The sequence below is a fragment of the Pelophylax lessonae genome (assembly GCF_965119305.1).
Source record: "Pelophylax lessonae genome assembly, chromosome: 5".
Lineage (NCBI taxonomy): Eukaryota > Metazoa > Chordata > Amphibia > Anura > Ranidae > Pelophylax > Pelophylax lessonae.
Genome location: NC_138772.1, coordinates 80,475,795 through 80,496,234, shown reverse-complemented (window position 1 = coordinate 80,496,234; position 20,440 = coordinate 80,475,795). Strand labels below are relative to the sequence as shown.

The following is a 20,440-nucleotide window of genomic DNA, read 5'->3' as shown; positions in this document are numbered from 1 at the left end:
AAGGATGACCGCCAGGCTCTGTAGTTTTCAGGGCGGTCATTAAACTTTTCAAGTCCTTTGGTGACTAACTCGCGTCGTGCAAAGAACCTTGCAAAGTCTATTGTGGCTTGGTTAGCCTGTTGTGTGTTGTCATGGTAAGATGGCTGTGTGTAGTCATACCTTTTGCTGGCACCAAGCTGTCCTCTGATGTACCGTTCTGGCTTGGGCGTTGGTTCTGGAGGGCGATTAGAAGGTGATTCTATTATCTCACTTGTGGAGAGTCTGTCGTAGGAGATGTCACTTTGTACGGATTTCTCCATTTTGCAGGCTTGAGGCTTGTCACTGACTTGCGGCGGTACCTTGTGGTGACTTTGGCTTGTCTCTTTGACATCATCTTTGACACTGCTTGTTTTAAAGTGTTGGTTGATGTAATCTGAAGTTTGTTGTAGAGAATTTGGAGTTTCAGCTGCTGGATCGAGAATATTGCTGCGTCTGCTGCATTCACTTCTTGGGTATACAGCTAATTCTAAGGCCTCTGCTTCAGCTATAGCTGCTGCTACTTCCTTCTCTACAGTCAGTTTCTCTAGGGCTACTTCTAGGAGGGCTTCCTCTTTCTGCATTTTTAAGAGGGCTTCCTCAGCTTTTTTCTTTAGTCTCACTTTTAGGAGGGCTTCTTCGGCCTCAGTCTTTGTTTTTAAGAGGGCTTCCTCTGCCTCTTTCTTTAACCTCACTTTCTCCTGTTTAATTAGCATTTCTTGCTCAGTAAAGGCTGCTCGCGCCTTAGCGGCTTCAGCTTTCGCACGTGCTATGGTGAGTGCATTGCTTGCGGAGGAAGATCTAGAGGAGCCGGAAACTCGGGACCTTGTCTTGAGTGAGGATGTCTGGCTATGTGACATGCTGCTTGCAGGAATGCTTGACTGTGTAGAGACTGCTGAATTGCATATGCAGATGACTGCGCTGGCAGGGTAGCAGGCCTCTGTATAGTCGCTGTCCTAAATCCCACTTGCTGGCTAGCCGCTGTTTCACTGTTCTGTTCTCACTACACGTATGCCCCAGGCGTGTGCAGCTCAACATACAGCTAAACCTTTAATCCTACAATAACCAGTCCTTTTGTAACTTAAGGCTTTATTCCAGTGAAAGAATGATAGTCACGTGAACAGGTTACAAGTCAGATGGATATGCAAATAGGATTGTGAATAGGTGAAACTGTAAATAAACAGGTAAAGGCATACATTCAGTATACAAACATAAACAATATATGCACTGAGTATATAACTGACAGTTCATAGGCATACCAGCGATGCTTCAAAGGGGGGTTCAGGAATCTCCCACAACAACCTCAGATGCTGACTGCTCCTTCATGAGGTAAATCTAAAATGGAGATTCTCTCACAGAGAGGGGTGGAACTAATATCCAGCAAGAACAGGAAATACCATAAAGTGCTGTCCAACAATTGTATTGTCACAGTGGCATCTTGTGGATAATATTGGTATTGCAAGTTCCACTAACATTAATTATTTCCTTATGCTGGAGGCATGACAAAACCTATTTTGGTTACCATTTCATCCACAAGCTTCTTAGGTTGGAAATATAAGTGAACATTTAGAATAACTGAAATGTGGTCCTTGCTTGTCTAGTTAATAGTATTAAAGTATAACTAAAGACAAAACCTTTTTTTTAGATTTGGATAGAGTGGTGAGAGGCTAGAACTACTGTTGGGTTTTGATTGCTGTCTGTGTCCCCATTAGGGAGATCTACTCTCTTTTATTGTCCTGACCACCAATATCACTTCCTGTTTGGTCTAAAGGACAGAAAGTGAGTTAAAATATCTCTAATGGGAAACAGATAGCAGAGAAAAATCTGACAGGACAAGGGTGTTTACTGAAATCAGTTGGCCTATGTGCATGATCTGAGTGGGGCCCCCTGTTAGCCTACAACAAGGAAGAGCCATGCCAAGCTCCAGCCACCTACACAAGTAACTTTAAAAAAATATATAATTTTAGTAATACAGTGCACCGTGCCAAATGGTGAGTGTGCTAACAGTGGAAAGAGCCTTGAATGGTCATGGTGGGGTTGGAGCTCATGTTGTGTGTCCAGTACCCTCCGGTGTGACAGTGTAGAGGATCCTGGCTGGGAGCACGGTACAGGAAAGTATGACTCATTACATACGAAAGGGAAAGCTTTTTTTTTTTCCATACTCCATCTATTGCATGTAGGTCTTGCCAGGTTTGAGACTGCTGTGGCAGTGGAAGCAAGGATAAGGAAAGATGCCCTAGGGCCGGTCCTGGATATCCACATACAGCCAGATGGAGCTGTGAATGCTGGTTACTCCCTTGAGGGGAGACATTTCTGGTGAGTGAAGCAACGGGGGGGGGGGGGGGGGCACGTGTGGAGACACCGGGCACACCGTATGATTCTGTGGATATCTCTTCTGTTGCGTCACGACCAATAAATGCTTTAATAGCAGCACCACTATAAGGACTCTTAGGGTGGATACATGATATTTGGAACACTGGATTAATTACGCAATATTGCCACTTCTGTATCACATAAGGATTTATTATTCGGAGCACTGGTCACTTTATATGAATTCTGGCAATATTGATTTATTGTTGTTTTTTAATCACATAAGGCTTTCTGCTCTGTAGCACTGGTCACTTTACATGATCATTTGGAATACATAGTTTCTATTATAGCACTGGTCACTTTAACTTGGCACTAGCACACATTATTTTTTTTATAAGGCACTGTATATGCTTTTTCGTACACTGCGATTTATGAATTTTTGGCTTTTTTTTTTTAAATTATTTAACACTATTTAGGCACGTAAATAGCAGCGCCAAACCCACTTTTTTTTTTCTCAAATTACCATGTGCTATCAACACAGCATTCATAATGTGAAAAAGGCATCCACAATATTCAAAAATGATAATAGAAAATAAATCAGTGTAGATAAAGTCCATTGCAAAAGAGTCCAACAAATAAAGAAAGTGTCTTCAACCAGTTAATGCAAATTCTCTCCACATACCCCTTAACAAAATTTCTGTTTAAGGGCACCTATCCACACAGACTATTACAGGCATCACGGCCCACATACTAGGGTCAGAGGGACCCCTGGGCAGATGTCCCCTTGTGGACATATATGAGGGCTGTGGGTAAAGGTGCAGCGCCAAACTAGGCATAAATAGACAATTCCTCATACCCCTAAGGATTACAAATCATAGCAAATGAATCAGACAAATAAGTTATAAACTGCTAGAAGTCCTTAAGAGCGAGAGAGATTAGACGATCCATCCACGATCAGAGAAACCATAAGCAGACATAACATGAGTCCCTTAGTGAGATAGATCACACAGGCGAAGGTATGGAGACAAAGGAAAGATCCCGCTTCCCAGGATAAAAACGAAATCCACCATCGTGCTTCACGTGGATAAACCCTTACCAGAAGTTGTGGACCCCCAAATTAATAAGTGGTAAGATGGGCTTGTACGTATATTAGATGGTCAATGTGTCATCCGCACCCCATGCTGAGCAATCTCACGCTTCTCCCTTATGTTCATTGGAAATGGGATACCCCCCTTCAGGGTTGTGCCAGTCAATAGCAGTCAAACAAATCTCCCAGTGCTCCTCTCTCTCTCTCTTTCTCTCTCTCCTGTGTTCTAAAATCAAACTGAAAGTCTTCAAAAGAAAGATCTTATCCAAATGGCAGTAAGATGATTGTCACAACAAATAAAACAGTGCACTTACAAAGAGAACCACCAGTTCCAAGCATAGACGTGGCGGTGAAATGTCAGCGTGTAGTTTCTGCCCCAGCACGTTTCATGCATATGCATGTTTTCAGGGGAATAGTAGTAGTAATAGCATTTTATTTGGATGAAGTTTCTTACTTTTTTTTGTAAAATCTATACTTTTTAATAAATATACTACACTATATGTGGTCCCCTGCCTGTAGCTGTGGGGTAGTGAGCACTTTTATTCCCCAGACAGTATTAAGCAAATCATCTGACTGTCCCCAGTGCTGAGAAGCAGCACTTGTGGGTGTCCCCATTGTGAGAATAGAGCTGGTTGACCACGTGTGAAGGATCCTGTTGGCACAAATGCGCATGTTGCTGCTTTCCTCTGGCAGCTCTAATGTGAGCACATTTTAGCTCTGTTGCTCACATGTGGTGGAGAGGATTTTCATTAGCTGGTGGAAGACTCTTTCTTTATTTATCACATTATTTGAACTCTTTTGCATTGGACATTTTACATTTATTTTTTAATATTTGAATATTGTAGATGCTTTCTGCATATTATGAATGCTGTGTTGATAGCGGTTGCTTTAGCTTTTATTATTCTATATTTGGAGGCACTGCATTATTTTCTTTGTTTATTGCAAGGATTTTAACAAACTTTGTTGCAAATTCTTACCTGTTTCGGCTCCAAAGAAAAATATGTTTGTTCTTACATTGATCGATTGAAGTCCCTCTGTAGATTGGTGGTTAGTGAGGAAATTCTGCTGTTACATTGGTGGTCGCTATAGTGGCCCCTTATATTAGTGGTAAGTGGATCAGTGCACCCATTACATTGCTGGTCATTGGAGAAGTGCCTCTGTTACATAGGTATTCAGGATAGACATGCCCCTTTCATTGGGGGGTCAGGGACAGATTTTTTACACATAAGTTCTGAGGTCTATACAGGAAGAAAGGAGGTCACTGGGCACACCAGCCTGTTCAGTAGAAACAATATTGTTCAGCCAAAAAAATGAATCCCAGCTAATCAATTTTACCCCGAGCATCCTCAGACAGGAAACTTCAGCCAGGAGGTAAGAAAGGCCTAAGGGTCCTTTCACACGGTGTGCCGTCCGACAACGTCCATTCTCCCGGGGGATTGATGCGCCGATCCCCGCTGAGCAGGTGGATGACAGCTCCGTCTCCGCTCTGTGTGCGCAGACGGAGCTGTCAGATCCCCTCTGATCTCTATGGGGAGATCGGATGAGAATGGGCCGCCTGTCCATTCTCATCCGATCCCATCCGATCCACCAGACGGATGGAAAATAGGGTTTCCATCCATCCGGATTTCACAGACAGGATCAGATCGGAGAGCAGCGGGTGTCAGTGGACATGTCTCTGCTGACATCCGCTGCCCCATAGGGATGCATGGAGCATCCGATCAGGTCCGCTTGAAAAACTGACATGCAGATCCGATTGGATCGCCCGTGTGAAAGGACCCAACTCCACACTGAAACTTTGCTAGATTGTATCACAATATCTATCTGACACAGCCATTTTAAGGCTGAGTTCATTATATTTACAGAATGCACTTACCCCTTTACAATAGCTGCACGACTGGTGCATATTTTACCCGGCTTGCTATAATCGGAGTCATACCAGTGTTTGATGTTGAATCTTTCATCAGGTATCTCAACTGTGCAGTTCCTTCCTTCAGCAATAACTTTCCAAAAGTTATCAATTCCTTCCCCTGGTACATAGAAAAATCAACACAACAGAATAAACAGCATTGGAAATCAAATATACAATTTATTCTTTGACCATTTTATTATAAACTCTACATGGGCTGTGACCCATATACCCTTATAAATACACCCATTTCTGCTGAAGAGGATGGATTTCAGAAGAATAAATTGCCGACATAACACATCTGTCTCAGTAGGAATAAACTAAGGAAGGCAGAATTTGAGAAACAGTGTAGGCAGAAGCTCAACAAGAAGTTTTCCCCACAGTCATGCATCAAATGGCCGAGCACCATTACTGAACTGTACATTTATATATACGGTAAATAGATTTCAGAACAAGATGTTAATGCACAAGAGAAAAGTGTGTCTTTTTCCTATGTAGCTGTCAAAACAATAGCCTCTTTTCAATTTTGCAGTATCAAACCAGTTGTGGTATAAAACAGCTGCATTTTTTTACCAAAATAACTTATAAAGTATTTTTAAATTAGCTGAATTAAAGAAAAGTTTTAACTGAATTGAATGTGTTCGTGCTGTTGGCTGTGATGTGAGAATGTTTGACTATCATCATTTGAAAGTTACAAAGAATATAGCAAAATATGTAACAAGAAAAAAAAGATATGCATTTTGGGCGCCAAAAACATGCATGCATCATGCACGCTAACAGGAGAACAGCTGGGGGAGTCAATGGTGGAAAAGGATCTGGGTATTCTTGTATTTTATCAAACTTTGTTGTAGGTTCCTACCTATTGTTATTCAGAAGAAATCCCTGTGTGTTTGTGTCTATGTGGGAAATCAAATCTAATGATAAATCAGCTGCTGCACCTGCAGGGCTCTAATGAGGAAAGTGGCAGGGTCTGCATCCCTTTAGACCTAATTTCCTATTGGGGGTATCTAACAAAAAATTTAATTTTTGTTGGAGGAGATGCTGGAAATCTGACTTGTATCTTAGTGCAGACTTCTGGGAAAATCAGTGAGCCGATCACACAAGCAGGAAATTATGTTTCTGGGGTGTTTAGTACACATTCTGTTTACGGAACACCTCCATGTAGTCATATTGCATTGCATTTACTGAAAATTACAGCTTCTGTAGATTGAAAAGGAAAGGCTATTTTTAATAATGTTCAATTACAATATGACGTGTTTCGTAATTGTATACGCTATATAATTACTATTTTTATTCCCCACAAAAAGTGGAGTTACCCTTTAATAATAGCATGCAATGCCATGCTGCAGTTTTTACAGCTAGGAAAATAGGTTCTTGTATTAAAAGAGGCATAGACTCCAGAAAGAGACCTATTTTTGCCCCTGTACAAAAAAGTTGTAACACAGCTCAGTTTTGGGCACCAGTTCACAAAACGGATATCAATGAACTGGTAAGAGTGCAGAGAGGGGCAACCTAACTGATAAGAGGCATGGAGGAATTCAGATATAAGGAAAGATTAGAATGTATTCACTTGAGAAGAGGAGATAAAGTATTACTAAACCCACAACAGTAAAATCAGTCTGTACATGTAGTAAAGCATGCTTGTTATAATCACTGTGGAACGTAAGAGGTTAATCCTTTTTATTGTGTATAAGGGCTGTTTGATCCTGTATCCCCTGAACCTCCTCTTCTTTCACTGTCTCCAAAAAATAACTGGATATTTACGACGCCAGGGAACGGGCTGTATATGCTCAGTTAGGCATGTATTGCTAGAGAGTTTTTTTTTTTTTTCTTGGGAGGGTACATGTGATTAGCACAGGGCCAATGAGCACTGTCCAGACAGAGGATCAGGGGAGAATGAAAAATCCACCTACAAGCCTTACTAGGAACTAATACAAGTCACAAGACTGCTATATACTGCTGATTAGGAAAAGGTATTTATCCATTTATACAGTATTTACTAAAATAATAGCATTTCCATGTTCTGTGTACTGTGGGAGACCAGATATAGTGAATGCAGATTCTGGGTTTAGTAACAGTTTAAGGAGGGATATGATTAGCATGTTTAAATATATAGGTGGTCCATATAGTGAACTTGGTGTTGAGTAGTGTTGAGCAAACACGGACTGTATTATTCATGTTCGTACCGAATAATTGGATTTTTGTTACCCGAACACGGACCCGAAAACTTTACTGTATGTTCGGGTTTAAAATCTGTGTTCGGTCATTTTATTTCCTGTTTTGTATGTAATAGCGCGCTTTTAATGGCGGGCTTTCAACAGCCAATCAACAAGTGTTTAACTGGTGTGCCTTAAGCCATCCCAGCCGTGCCTACTAATGTATTAGTAGCTGTGATTGGCCATCTGAAGCATGTGACCATGTCTTTATAAGTTCGAGAGCCCCAGAGCGCTGCGTCATTCTGCTGTAGATTAGGGAGAGAGCAGACATCATGCGTGCTGGCTGATGATTAGGGACAGACAGTGATTCTGTGAAAAATTGTGTCCGAAAAGAATGCAGGGACAGGTCGGAGTGCAGGCAGGGAGAGTTATTAGAGCATTTTAGGGCGAGACTGGAGATTAGGCAGGGTCAGTCTTCTACATCGATTTTGCTGTGTGGGGGGTGGTGCGGTGAACGATCTTATTGAGCATATTAGGGACAGGCTGGAGATTCGGCAGGGTCAGTCTTCTACATCAATTTTGCTGTGTGGGGGGTGGTGCAGTGAACAATCTTTTTGCCCTCACTTGAGCCCACTGAGGAGGAGGAGGGAGAAAAAAATCTATTTTTATCAGTCAGTTGTGTGCAGCGTTCACCTTAGATCTATTTTACTACAAGTTAAAAGGGTTTTTTTTTTCCCCCTTCATAGCCTTTTTGCTCCAGTGCTGACTGTGATAAGACACTGCTGTGTTCACATGTGCTATTGAGTGATTTTCAATTTTATACACTTTTTTCTATTCCACTATTCAATATACACCCTTTTGGGTTAAAAAAAATAAAATTGTGGCATGGTCTGTACTAATCTATTTAAAAATTACAAACTTAAAGGGGAATTTTCTTTTTTTTTCCCTTCATAGCCTGCTGCAGAGTTGACTGACATAAGACACTGCTGTGTTCACATGTGCTATTGAAAAATCACCAATTTTATATCATATTTTTGGGGCGCATCTTACACTGCCGAGGATTGCAGGGTGTTTCAGTTTGCCTCCTGCCTGTTCCAAACTCCTCCTACTCCTCATCCTGCCTTTGGGGTACAAAAAATAGTAATCGGGGCCTAGTCTGGGTCTGTACGTGTGAGATAGATACACCTTTTGATATCATATTTTCTATTCCGCTATTCAATCTACACCCTTTAGGGTAAAAAGAATTAAATTGCGGCATAGTCTGTATCGGTACGTGTGAGATACACCTTTCCAATTTTTGGGGCTCATCTTACACCGCCGAGGATTGCAGGGTGTTTCAGTTTGCCTCCTGCCTGTTCCAAACTCCTCCTACTCCTCATCCTGCCTTTGGGGTACAAAAAATAGTACTCTGGACTTAGTCTGGGTCTGTACGTGTGAGATAGATACACCTTTTGATATCATATTTTCTATTCCGCTATTCAATCTACACCCTTGGGGTAAAAAGAATTAAATTGCGGCATAGTCTGTATCGGTACGTGTGAGATACACCTTTCCAATTTTTGGGGCGCATCTTACACCGCCGAGGATTGCAGGGTGTTTCAGTTTGCCTCCTGCCTGTTCCGAACTCCTCCTACTCCTCATCCTGCCTTTGGGGTACAAAAAATAGTAATCGGGGCCTAGTCTGGGTCTGTACGTGTGAGATAGATACACCTTTTGATATCATATTTTCTATTCCGCAATTCAATCTACACCCTTGGGGTAAAAAGAATTAAATTGCGGCATAGGCTGTATCGGTACGTGTGAGATACACCTTTCCAATTTTTGGGGCGCATTTTACACCGCCGAGGATTGCAGGGTGTTTCAGTTTGCCTCCTGCCTGTTCCAAACTCCTCCTACTCCTCATCCTGCCTTTGGGGTACAAAAAATAGTAATCGGGGCCTAGTCTGGGTCTGTACGTGTGAGATAGATACACCTTTTGATATCATATTTTCTATTCCGCTATTCAATCTACACCCTTGGGGTAAAAAGAATTAAATTGCGGCATAGTCTGTATCGGTACATGTGAGATACACCTTTCCAATTTTTGGGGCGCATCTTACACCGCCGAGGATTGCAGGGTGTTTCAGTTTGCCTCCTGCCTGTTCCGAACTCCTCCTACTCCTCATCCTGCCATTAGGGTACAAAAAATAGTAATCGGGGGCCTAGTCTGGGTCTGTAAGTGTGAGATAGATACACCTTTTGATATCATATTTTCTATTCCGCTATTCAATCTACACCCTTGGGGTAAAAAGAATTAAATTGCGGCATAGTCTATATCGGTACGTGTGAGATACACCTTTCCAATTTTTGGGGCGCATCTTACACCGCCGAGGATTGCAGGGTGTTTCAGTTTGCCTCCTGCCTGTTCCGAACTCCTCCTACTCCTCATCCTCATCCTGCCTTTAGGATACAAAAAATTGTAATCGGGGCCTAGTCTATGTTTGTACGTGTGAGATACGCCGTTTTATAAAAATTGTTCTATTCCGCTACTCAATATACACCCTTTTTGAGTGTAAAAGATTTAATTACGGCATAGTCTGTACCGGTACATGTGAGATACACCTTTTAAATTTGTTTGGCGCATCTCCTTCCACCGCCAAGGATTGCAGGGCGCTTCATTTTGCCTCCTGTTCTGAACTCCTCCTACTCCTCTTCCTCATCCTCCCTTTAGGGTACAAAAAATTGTAATTGGGGCCTAGTCTGTGTTTGTACGTGTGAGATACACCGTTTTATATCCTTTTTTCTATTCCGCTATTCAATATACACCCTTTTGGGGTGAAAAAAAATTAAATTTGCGGCATACTTTGCATATTTGACTGTGAGATACACCCGTTGTATTTGTATACTGTTTTTCTATTCCGCTATTTAATAAACACCCTTTTGGGGTAAAAAAAATTGAATTGCGGCATACTTTGCATATTTGACTGTGAGATACACCCGTTGTATTTGTATACTGTTTTTCTATTCCGCTATTTAATAAACACCCTTTTGGGGTAAAAAAAATTGAATTGCGGCATAGTTTGCATATTTGACTGTGAGATACACCCGTGCAATACTGTTGTTGTTTTGTTCCGCTATTCAATAAACACCTTTCTAGGGCAAGATCATAAATTACAGAAATATGAGGAGACCGTCAAATAGGGGCCGTGGCCTGGGTCGTGGTGCTGCTGGTAGAGCTCCTGTTGCAAGGAGAGGACGTGGTCGATCTGTGCCAGCTACACCCACAAGTGAAACACCTTCCTCAAGTGTGAGTAGGCGACAGAACCTGCAGCAGTATTTGGAAGGGCATCATGCGCCTCTAGAAGTCATGAGGCCAGAAGAAGTACAGGCGATAGTAGATTGGGTTGCTGACAGTGCCACCAGTTCCTTCACATTGTCTCCCACCCAGTCTACTGCAGAAAGGTCAGAGTTGGCACCTGCAGCCGATGTCCAACCGTCTTTCACCTCACCCCCTTGCAAATCAGGCAAGCAGTCTGAGCCCCAAGTCATGCAGCAGTCTCTTCTTCTTTTTGATGACTCTGTCAGAAGGGTTTCCCAGGGCCATCCATCTAGCCCTGCCCCAGAAGTGGAAAAGATTGAGTGCAGCGATGCCCAACCATTTATTTCTCAAGATGAGTACATGGAAGGACCATCGCAGCACGTCTCCGATGATGACAAAACGCAGGTGCCAACTGCTGCGGCACTCAGAATTGTGGAGACCGACAAGGAGGGCAGGGGTGAAGACTGGGTGGAAGATGATGTGGAGGACGATAAGGTCCTCGACCCCACATGGAATGAAGGTCATGCAGGTGACCTGAGTAGTTTGGAGGAAGAGGTGGTGGTCGCACAGAGCCACCAGCACAGCGGAAGAGGGAGCAGGGTGCAGAAGCGGAGCGGCCGTGCCCTAGACACTACGCCTGCTACTGCCCAATGCAGCAAGGGACCGAGCGCACCAAAGCCAGCTCAAAGGAGTTCTCTAGCGTGAAAGTTCTTCAGAAAATGTGCTGATGACAGGACACGAGTGGTTTGCACCCTGTGCAATCAGAGCCTGAAGCGAGGCATAAACCTTCTCAACCTGAGCACAACCTGCATGTTCAGGCATCTAGACACCTTCAAAACCAAGAAAGGTCTCTCCTGCTTCCTCTTCTGCTGTAGTCTCGGCCTCTTCATCCACCTCTGTAGTGATACCGGCACCTGCCACCCCGCAGACAGACGATCTGTCAGCAACACCACCACCTGGGTCACCAACCATCTCCACAATGTCCCCCGTGGAAGCGTTCAGCTTTCCATCTCCCAAACACTTCAGAGGAAGAGGAAGTACCCTCCTACCCACCCGCGATCCCTGGCCCTGAATGCCAGCATTTCAAAGTTCTTGGCCTTTGAAATGCTGTCATTCCGTCTGGTGGAGACACACAGTTTTAAAAGCCTTACGTCGGTGGCTGTCCCACAGTACGTCGTGCCCAGCCGCCACTACTTTTCCAGGCAAGCCATCCCTTCCCTGCACAACCAAGTGGGGGAAAAAATCAGGTGTGCACTGCGCAACGCCATCTGTGGCAAGGTCCACCTAACTACCGATACGTGGACCAGTAAGCACGGTCAGGGGTGTTATATCTCCCTAACGGCACACTGTGTAAATGCAGTGGCGGATGGGCCTGAGGCGGATAGCAATTTGGCGCATGTCCTTCACCACTGAGGATTGCAGGGCGCTTCAGTTTGCCTCCTGTTCCTAACTCCTCCTACTCCGCTTCCTCATCCTCTACCGCCTCCTCATCCGGTCAGCGTAACACCTTCACCACCAACTTCAGCACAGCCAGTTTTAAAACTTGCCTGTTTGGGAGAAAAACCACACACCGCGCAGGAGTTGTGGAGGAGCATGGAACAGCAGACAAATGAGTGGTTGCTGCCAGCGAGCCTCAAGCCCGGCCTGGTGGTGTGCGATAATGGGCGAAATCTCATAGCAGCTCTGGGCCTAGCCGGTTTGACACACATCCCTTGCCTGGCGCATGTGCTGAATTTGGTGGTGCAGAGGTTCCTTAAAAATTACCCCGATATGTCAGAGCTGCTGCAGAAAGTGCGGGCCGTCTGTGCGCACTTTCGGCGTTCTCACCCTGCTGCTGCTCGCCTGTCAGCGCTGCAGCGTAACTTCGGCCTTCCCGCTCACCGCCTCATATTTGACGTGCCCACAAGGTGGAACTCCACCTTGCATATGCTGGAAAGACTGTGCGAGCAGCAGCAGGCCATAGTGGAGTTTCAGCTGCAGCACGCACGCGTGAGTCGCTCTGCAGAACAGCACCACTTCACCACCAATAACTGGGCCTCCATGCGAGACCTGTGTGCCTTGTTGCGCTGTTTTGAGTACTCCACCAACATGGCCAGTGCCGATGACGCCGTTGTCAGCTTAACTATCCCACTTCTATGCCTCCTTCAAAAAACGATTTGGGCGATGATGGAAGAGGATGTGGCACAGGATGAGGAGGAGGAGGAGGATGAAGAGGTAACATTTCCAAGGCTTTCAGGGTAGTCATTCGCAAGTGGCTCCGAGGGTGGGTTCCTGCACCCACAAACGCCAGGGACACAATTGTCCAGCAGGGGCACAGTTCTGGAGGATGAGGAGGATGAGGAGGAGGAGGAGATGGAGGAGGAGATGGAACCATGTTCACAGCAGGGTGGCACCCAGGCCAGCTCATGGCCATCACTGGTGCGTGGCTGGGGGGATACAGAGGACACAGACGATACACCTCCCACAGAGGACAGCCTTTCGTTGCCTCTGGGCAGCCTGGCACACATGAGCGATTACATGCTGCAGTGTCTCCACAACGACCGCCGAGTTGCCCACATTCTAACTTGTGCTGATTACTGGGTGGCCACGCTGCTGGATCCCTGTTACAAGGGGCAGCAGCTCATATGGAACGTCTTAGCAAGAGGCAGCATTTCACCAACATGGTGGAGCAGTATGTGTGCACATGCCTACATGTAGTGAATGACGGGTCTACCCCCTTCAACTTCTGGGTCTCCAAATTGGGCACATGGCCTTAGCTTGCCCTTTACGCCTTGGAGGTGCTGGCGTGCCCTGCAGCCAGTGTATTATCTGAACGTGTATTTAGCACGGCTGGGGGCGTTATGACAGACAAGCGCAGCCGCCTGTCCAGAGACAATGTGGACAAGCTCACGTTCATTAAAATGAACCAGGCATGGATCCCACAGGACTTTTCCATACCTTGTGCAGAATAGAGATGGATATCGACCTTACCCAGCCATTGTTCTATTTTTGATCTTTCTCACTCTTTTGGGGTGTACCCTCATTTAAAATGACTGAAAAAAAGCAGTGTTGGCTACCTCGTCCTCCTCCACCGCCGCTTCCACCTACACCGCCACATCCACCGCCACCTCAACCTCCCTCCTACTCCATATGGGCCTCGTCCTTCACAGATGAAGAAAATTGTTTTATTTTTCAGTTTTTTTTTGTTGTTTTAAGGTATTTCCCTATCCACATTTGTTTGCAGAGCACTTGTCATGCTCTTAACTACGTTTTGCTGCCATTTGCAGCACTCTAGCCCTTCCCATTGGTGTTTTAGAGCCATTTTAGTGCCTGAAAGTTCGGGTCCCCATTGACTTCAATGGGGTTCGGTGTCCGGGTAAAGTTCGGAAAAAGTCCGGGACACGGACCCGAACTTTTTTTCAAGTTCGGCCGAACCCGCCGAACACGGACATCCAGGTGTCCGCTCAACTCTAGTGTTGAGTTATTCACTTTCAGCTCATTACAGATGACAAGGGGGCACTCTTTACATCTGGAGGAAACTAGATTTAACCTTCACATATGGAAAGGCTTCTTCAAAGTAAGAGTTGTAAAAATGTAGAATAGACTCCCTCAAGAACTGGTTCTGGCCAGCTCAGTGGATGCTTAATAAAGGGCTGGATGCATTCCTAAATGTTCAAAATATTACTGGATATTACTATTTAGAGTAATAACGACAGGGGTAGTTGATCCAGGGAGCAGCCATTTGCCTCACGGGGGATCAGGAAGGATTTTTTTCCCCCACTGGAGCAACTTGGATCATACTTTATTATGTTATTTTGCCTTCCTTTGGAACAACTGTGGGTATAGGATTGTGTATATGGAGGTTTTCTATTTGTGTGTGGGTTTTTTTTTTTTTTTTTATTGGTTTAACTAGATAGACTAGTGCCTTTTATTCAACCTAACTAATTAGGTAACTATGTAATACAGTTGCCTTCTCACTGTCACTTGTGACCAACTTCCCCCCAATCATCTTTTATGGGGCTAATATGTTCTGACCTAGCCTTCTTAATATATAATACATTTGAAAAAAATTGGGTTTTTTTTCTTTACTTTCCTCAGACGGCTGTGTCCGTCATAATCTTATTTAGCCGCCCTGATGTTTTTTTATTGCATTCCTTGTAGTTTTAGAATGCTGGTACCCTTCAGCTTTATATTTTTCAAAGAACATTTGTTTTTCACTAATATGCCTTTTACCTTTTTTTTTTTAGCCACCAAGGTTTAACTGTTGTTTTTTTTTTTTAATATTTGCTACCCTGTAAAATGCACTGACAAATGTCATTATTTAACACGTCTTTAAAACAACTTCCATTATTCTTGTTGTGTTCTTAGCTGCAAGAATTTGATGCCAATTAGTATCATATAACATGGAGCTCAGCTTAATTAAGTTGGCTATTTTGAAATTAAGTGTACTTATCCTTCTCTGTGTCTCCTTTTCCTATAATTTACAGGAAACATAATTACTCTTTGATCACTATTGTCTAAATAATCCCTTCCACATCTGCAATCAGCTGTGCATTGTTTTAATTAGCAAGTCCAGCAGAGCATTATCTCTAGTTGGGGCTTCCACCGTTTGACACAGGAAATTGTCCTGCATTACATTTAGGAAATGATGACCCTTAGTCGAGTGTTCAGTTCCATCTGCCCAATCAATATCAGAATAGTTGAAGTCCTACATAAGTATTTGATAACTTCACCCTGCCTTCTATCCATTTCTAGCTGTAAAAGAAGTGGGGTCTCCTCCTCCTTTTTAAGGTTAAGGAGACTATAGCATACACCCACCATTAATTTAACATTTGCTTTGTCCCTTTAAAGCCCCAGCTGCCATGTCTCCACCTCTTCACTAGTCCCATTGGCAATGTTTTTCCTCATATTCACAATCACATCACTCTTCACATACCTCTCCCCCGTAGCTATGTACCCTACTCACGGAATAACCCACACCTCCACTCGAACTGCTGCCCGCTATGCTCGCTTACCAAACCTACTCTTGCCCACAGACTTTGGTCATGCCCCCATCTCTCCGCCTTCTGGTCTTCAGTTTAATCCTATGTCAAGGCAGTCACTGGCCTAGCACCCCTTGGTGATCCTTACCCACTCCTATTTGGAAACCTGGATATGATTCTCAACAAGCTACCTAAGAGTCAATGCCTCCTCATCCAGTCCCATAAATCTTGGCTACTAACCTGCTACATGATAGCCAGGACAATTATTCTAGCCAAATGGGCCTGCAACAACTATATGCAAGGGAAGCCCTAGAAATTAAAACTACCAACTCTCCCAATCTTGCCAAGTTTGATCGCAGATGGACTGCATTTTTATGCCCTCTGACGAACATGACCCTCTAATAAGTGACCAGTTATCTACCACCGCTTGCCACACGTCAACTAGCTTCTGATCCATAATGCGCTTTTGACCTTTTGTTATCTGACAGAGGTCCATCTCTTGTGGTGAATTTAAGGCTTTCCAGTAGAGTGTGAAATTTCACTTTTGAGTAATGCACATTTATGTGAGCTATCAACCCAGTATCTAATATTTCCACAATGTCCCCCCCAAATATCAGAAGTTCTAGTTCTTCCTTCATATTAACCAGGCTTCTGGCATTTTTGTACATACCCAATGTGACATCTGCGCAGGTACGGATGCAAGCACCCTGGGTACGTTTGGAGCCATGCACCCATACAGTTGTCATATTGGAAGCATCAGGTGTGTCCGTGTAGCTGCTGTGTCCCAGTTGACGGCAATGGGATTGCAAACTTAGAAATGCATGGAACATCTGTGCATCCCGGCCATCATACAGGACAAAGATGCATATGCCCCTTGAGAACAAGGCCTTACTGTGACCCAACTACACTTCTCACTTCATTTTTTGTTTTATGCATATACATTTTCTGTTCAGTAATTCTTAAAGTATATGAAAAGGCAAAATCTATTTTTCTAGTTTTGGATGTATTGGAGAAAGTTTGACCCTCTGTCACGTTTATACTGATATTCACGCTGCCTATTTGTGCTGGTGACCAAAATTATGGCAATTCAATGTTTTGAGTTGTCATCACAGCAAGAAATCAAGGTAAATCATTCATTTGGGACAAATATTCAGCAACAACAGTCTAAGACAAATTTCCTCTTAATTTTCTGAGATTTTTATTCTTCTATAATCCATATTCAGAACTAAAAAAACATTTTGGGTATGCTGTACATGCATTTTAAACAGTGGCGGCCAGTGTGTTGGGGGCGCAGGGGTGCAGCCCCCCTATCCATGCGTCTGGCCCCCTAATCTACATGCGGGGCGCCGGACACATGGAGTACAATGGGATTTTTTTTTTTTTAGCCATGTGATTAGAGCCAGAGGCTCTCACAGGCTAAAAAAAAAAGGGTGGACCCGGGGCGCAGAGCAGTGCGTCCCGAGCCCACCCATTGTGTGACAATAGCGAATGAAAATTCCCTATTGTCACACGGGTCCTCCTCCTGGCCAATCAGGAAGCGCGTCCGATACGCGCCTTTGATTGGCCGAAAGGCAAACCCCATGCCATTGGCTGGGGAGGAGGTGGGAGCCAGGAGAACAGAGGACTCGCCGCCACACCAGAGAAGCCACGAGCCACCGCTGGCCTGTGTCGGTCCCCCTCCTGGATCTTCCCGAGATGCTGAAAGTCACTCTGCTGATCCTCGTCATCTTCCTCCTCTTCCACTGCCTTCTGGAACCTCCAACTCCTCCACTTCTTCCAGGTCGGCCAGCGCTGCCCCCGACTACTGGATTGATGGCTCATTACTACGAGTTGGAGTCCGAGCTGGGAGAGTAAGTGGAGGGCATCCCCTGTCATGTCATGTAGAACATCCCGATGCTGCTGTCTCCTCTATGGCTGGATGTGCCATGGGGGGGTTCCCTGTCTGAACGGAGGAATACCGAGGGAAAGTTGTACTGGATGGAGGTCACCTAGCTATGCTCCCTGAGCTCTGTAAAAATGTTAATTGTAAATTAAAGAGATAATCTATGGCTATTATTTCGGTGTTCCAATGCTGGGGACCTTCTGGTTTAAGTTTCTGCAACATTCAGATGCTTTTCCCACCCCTTCCCTCCTACTTCCTAATCACAGGGCACTTTGTATTATGTCAGAGCCACAGGAGTATAGTGATAGCTGTAAATTGCCAGATGTAGCGTGCATCTTGTTGGTTTTGGAACTTGTGGAAGTTCAGTCCTAACTAAGGGTAAACCTACTCCCACCCCCATCCTAAGCCTATTCTATCTACCCTGTAAAAAGAAAGATGCCTATATTTACCTATTCTGAAGTTGCTCATGGTATGTCAGCCCAAAGTGGCTGAAATCCTGGAGTTAATCTTAGACCTGTGCACTACCATTACTTTCTACAGCTCTACAGGTCTATAGAGTAAGCACCTCTAACTACCATTTGAGATTGCTGATTATTCTTCTGGTACCAGTCCCAGGCAATCTGTTATGCCAATATAAACCACATTACACAGTGGTGTACCTTTCATATAATTTCCTATACCAGAGGAGATTGTATCCATTGTTCCAAGCACAGTATTGCATCTTCTTTATTGATGTGGGCTTACCTTACCTTCTGTGGTGGCTCCATAAAGTAGGCAAATCGAAGTACCTGCTGACAACCTTGGTTATTTATCAAATCTCTAAGGTGTAACCAAATCCTAGACTCTCTGTTATGCAAATATTGAACACATTATATAGTTTTTAAACTATTTAAATGTTGATACCACTTTCCATATCCTCTGTTCTTTTTATATAATGTTGCAGGCACATTAATGCATGTTCTAGGGTCACTTTAAAATTGACTTCCTGGCTCCCCTTGCCTTCTACTGTGGCATTAAGTTCAGGCAACTCCAGATACTTGGTTATATCTATGCTTTACATTCAAAACTTTTCTTCATAAAAAAATCCAGTTAATTCTGTTATACAACTATAGACCATCTGGTTCAGCCTGCTCCCTCCTACATTGCCAGCAATGGCAGGCTGGGAGAAGACAAGCGGTACCATACATGGTCAGGGATATGGGGACATTATGATGGATGGGATATGCTTTGATGACCACAGATGAAGATCTAATGTTGGCCAGGGATAGAAGGTGCTTAGATGGCCAGGGATGGGGATTTTGTGATGGCTGGGGATGAGGTTACTGTTACGGTCAGGGATGGGAATGCTGTTTGGACCAGGAACTGGAATGCTGTGACAGCCAGGGATGGAATTGTTGTGATGGCCAGGAATGGGAACACTGTAATGGCCAGGGCTGAGAACACTGTGACAACCAGGGATGGGAATACTAATGCTGCTGATGGATCAGCACACCGTCTATGGAGACAGCAGGCATTCATATGCACACCACATCCCAGGACAGCACAGGATGGCTTATCTGTCTAGGAACTGCAGTCTACCTGTTATTAAGCTATTAGGACTGATCTCTAGGGAGTGTTGCATTAGATTGTGTGCCGCCTCCCCCTCCCCCCCTCCCCCTCATTGGTGTCAGTGTCCATAATAATAACCCTCATCATTGGTTTGTTTGCGCCCCCCCCCGAAATTTTTGAGCACCAGCTGCCACTGATTTTAAAACAATTTTATATATCTTTCTACTATCTTACGGGTTTATATGTGTCATACAGTCTTATTGGGTACTTCAGTGCCACTTTATGATCCTAGATTGTGTCAACAACTAGCTTGTAGTAACATTTGGAAATGTCTGCACCACAGGCTATATATAGGGATGTATATTGCATACCTCGTAATCCTTTAATCGAAATGTACACCCTTTACTTATCTTTTTTTTTTTTCTTTATGTCAATGCCTTGTGACTTTTTCTGTATGTTTGACACAATAAAACCTTTTCCTGATTAAAAATCAATAAATCGTGTACTGCTTGTGTTCATTTTGCTATTTAAATATTCTAATTTTACACTTTGCCTATTTCCTGCTTTGTGATAATTGTCTCGAACTGAAAATACAAAGGAGAGCATAGTAAAATGTGTGCTTATATTGATACCAGCTTTTTTTTCCCACATATGCATATAATACAGCTTACTAAACACTGCATATATCATGGTTTATTTTTCCATCATGTGTATCATGGTTTGAAATACTCACCACCAGGAAAATTGCATCCTATTCCAACTATTGCTATTGCATCTTCTGGGTAATCCATCTTCCAGTATTTCTAAAAGGTAAATGCGAACCTTAAACTGTATGAAAACCATAAGGCGAGGAAAGTTTTTTTCCAAACTAATTAATGCTGGGAAAGAAAAGAAGAATGTGTTAGTCTACATTGGGATATCGCTCCACTATACCTGACAGAGTATCCACTAAGCATGTCCATTGCGTCAGCAAATGAGACCTCCATTGTGCTCTTCTACAACCCACACATTAGCTGCCTCAGTGTCCACCAATGTTTCCTATACCCAGTGTCCAGTACATGTGTTCTTTGAGGCACTAGGAGCTTACTGAAGTAGTGTTTAGGGGAAATTTGACCCAGAGAACAATAAAAATTCTAAAACTTCCCTAAGCGTCCTTAACATGTAGTTTTTTACTTACATTACAGCACCTTACAACATTAAACCCTCCTCACTGAATCTCTAATGCCCATTTCTGTGAATTTGTTTTTCTTCCAGTTTTCTTCAGGATTACATGAGTA

At 43.8% G+C, this 20,440-nt stretch overlaps 1 protein-coding gene across 1 annotated transcript in view; it reads right to left on the bottom strand.

Annotated features, from left to right (window-relative positions):
- The window catches only part of LOC309556433 (mycolipanoate synthase-like), a gene marked incomplete at both ends in the record, with an annotated part of 51,892 nt that extends 31,938 nt beyond the window's left edge, over positions 1–19,954 (bottom strand). The window contains 2 exons of the mRNA XM_082258896.1: positions 5,286–5,439; positions 19,897–19,954. Coding sequence (XP_082115022.1) covers positions 5,286–5,439; positions 19,897–19,954 — 212 coding nt within the window. The remainder of the gene's footprint in view (positions 1–5,285; positions 5,440–19,896) is intronic.
- Between the last annotated feature and the right edge of the window lie 486 nt (positions 19,955–20,440).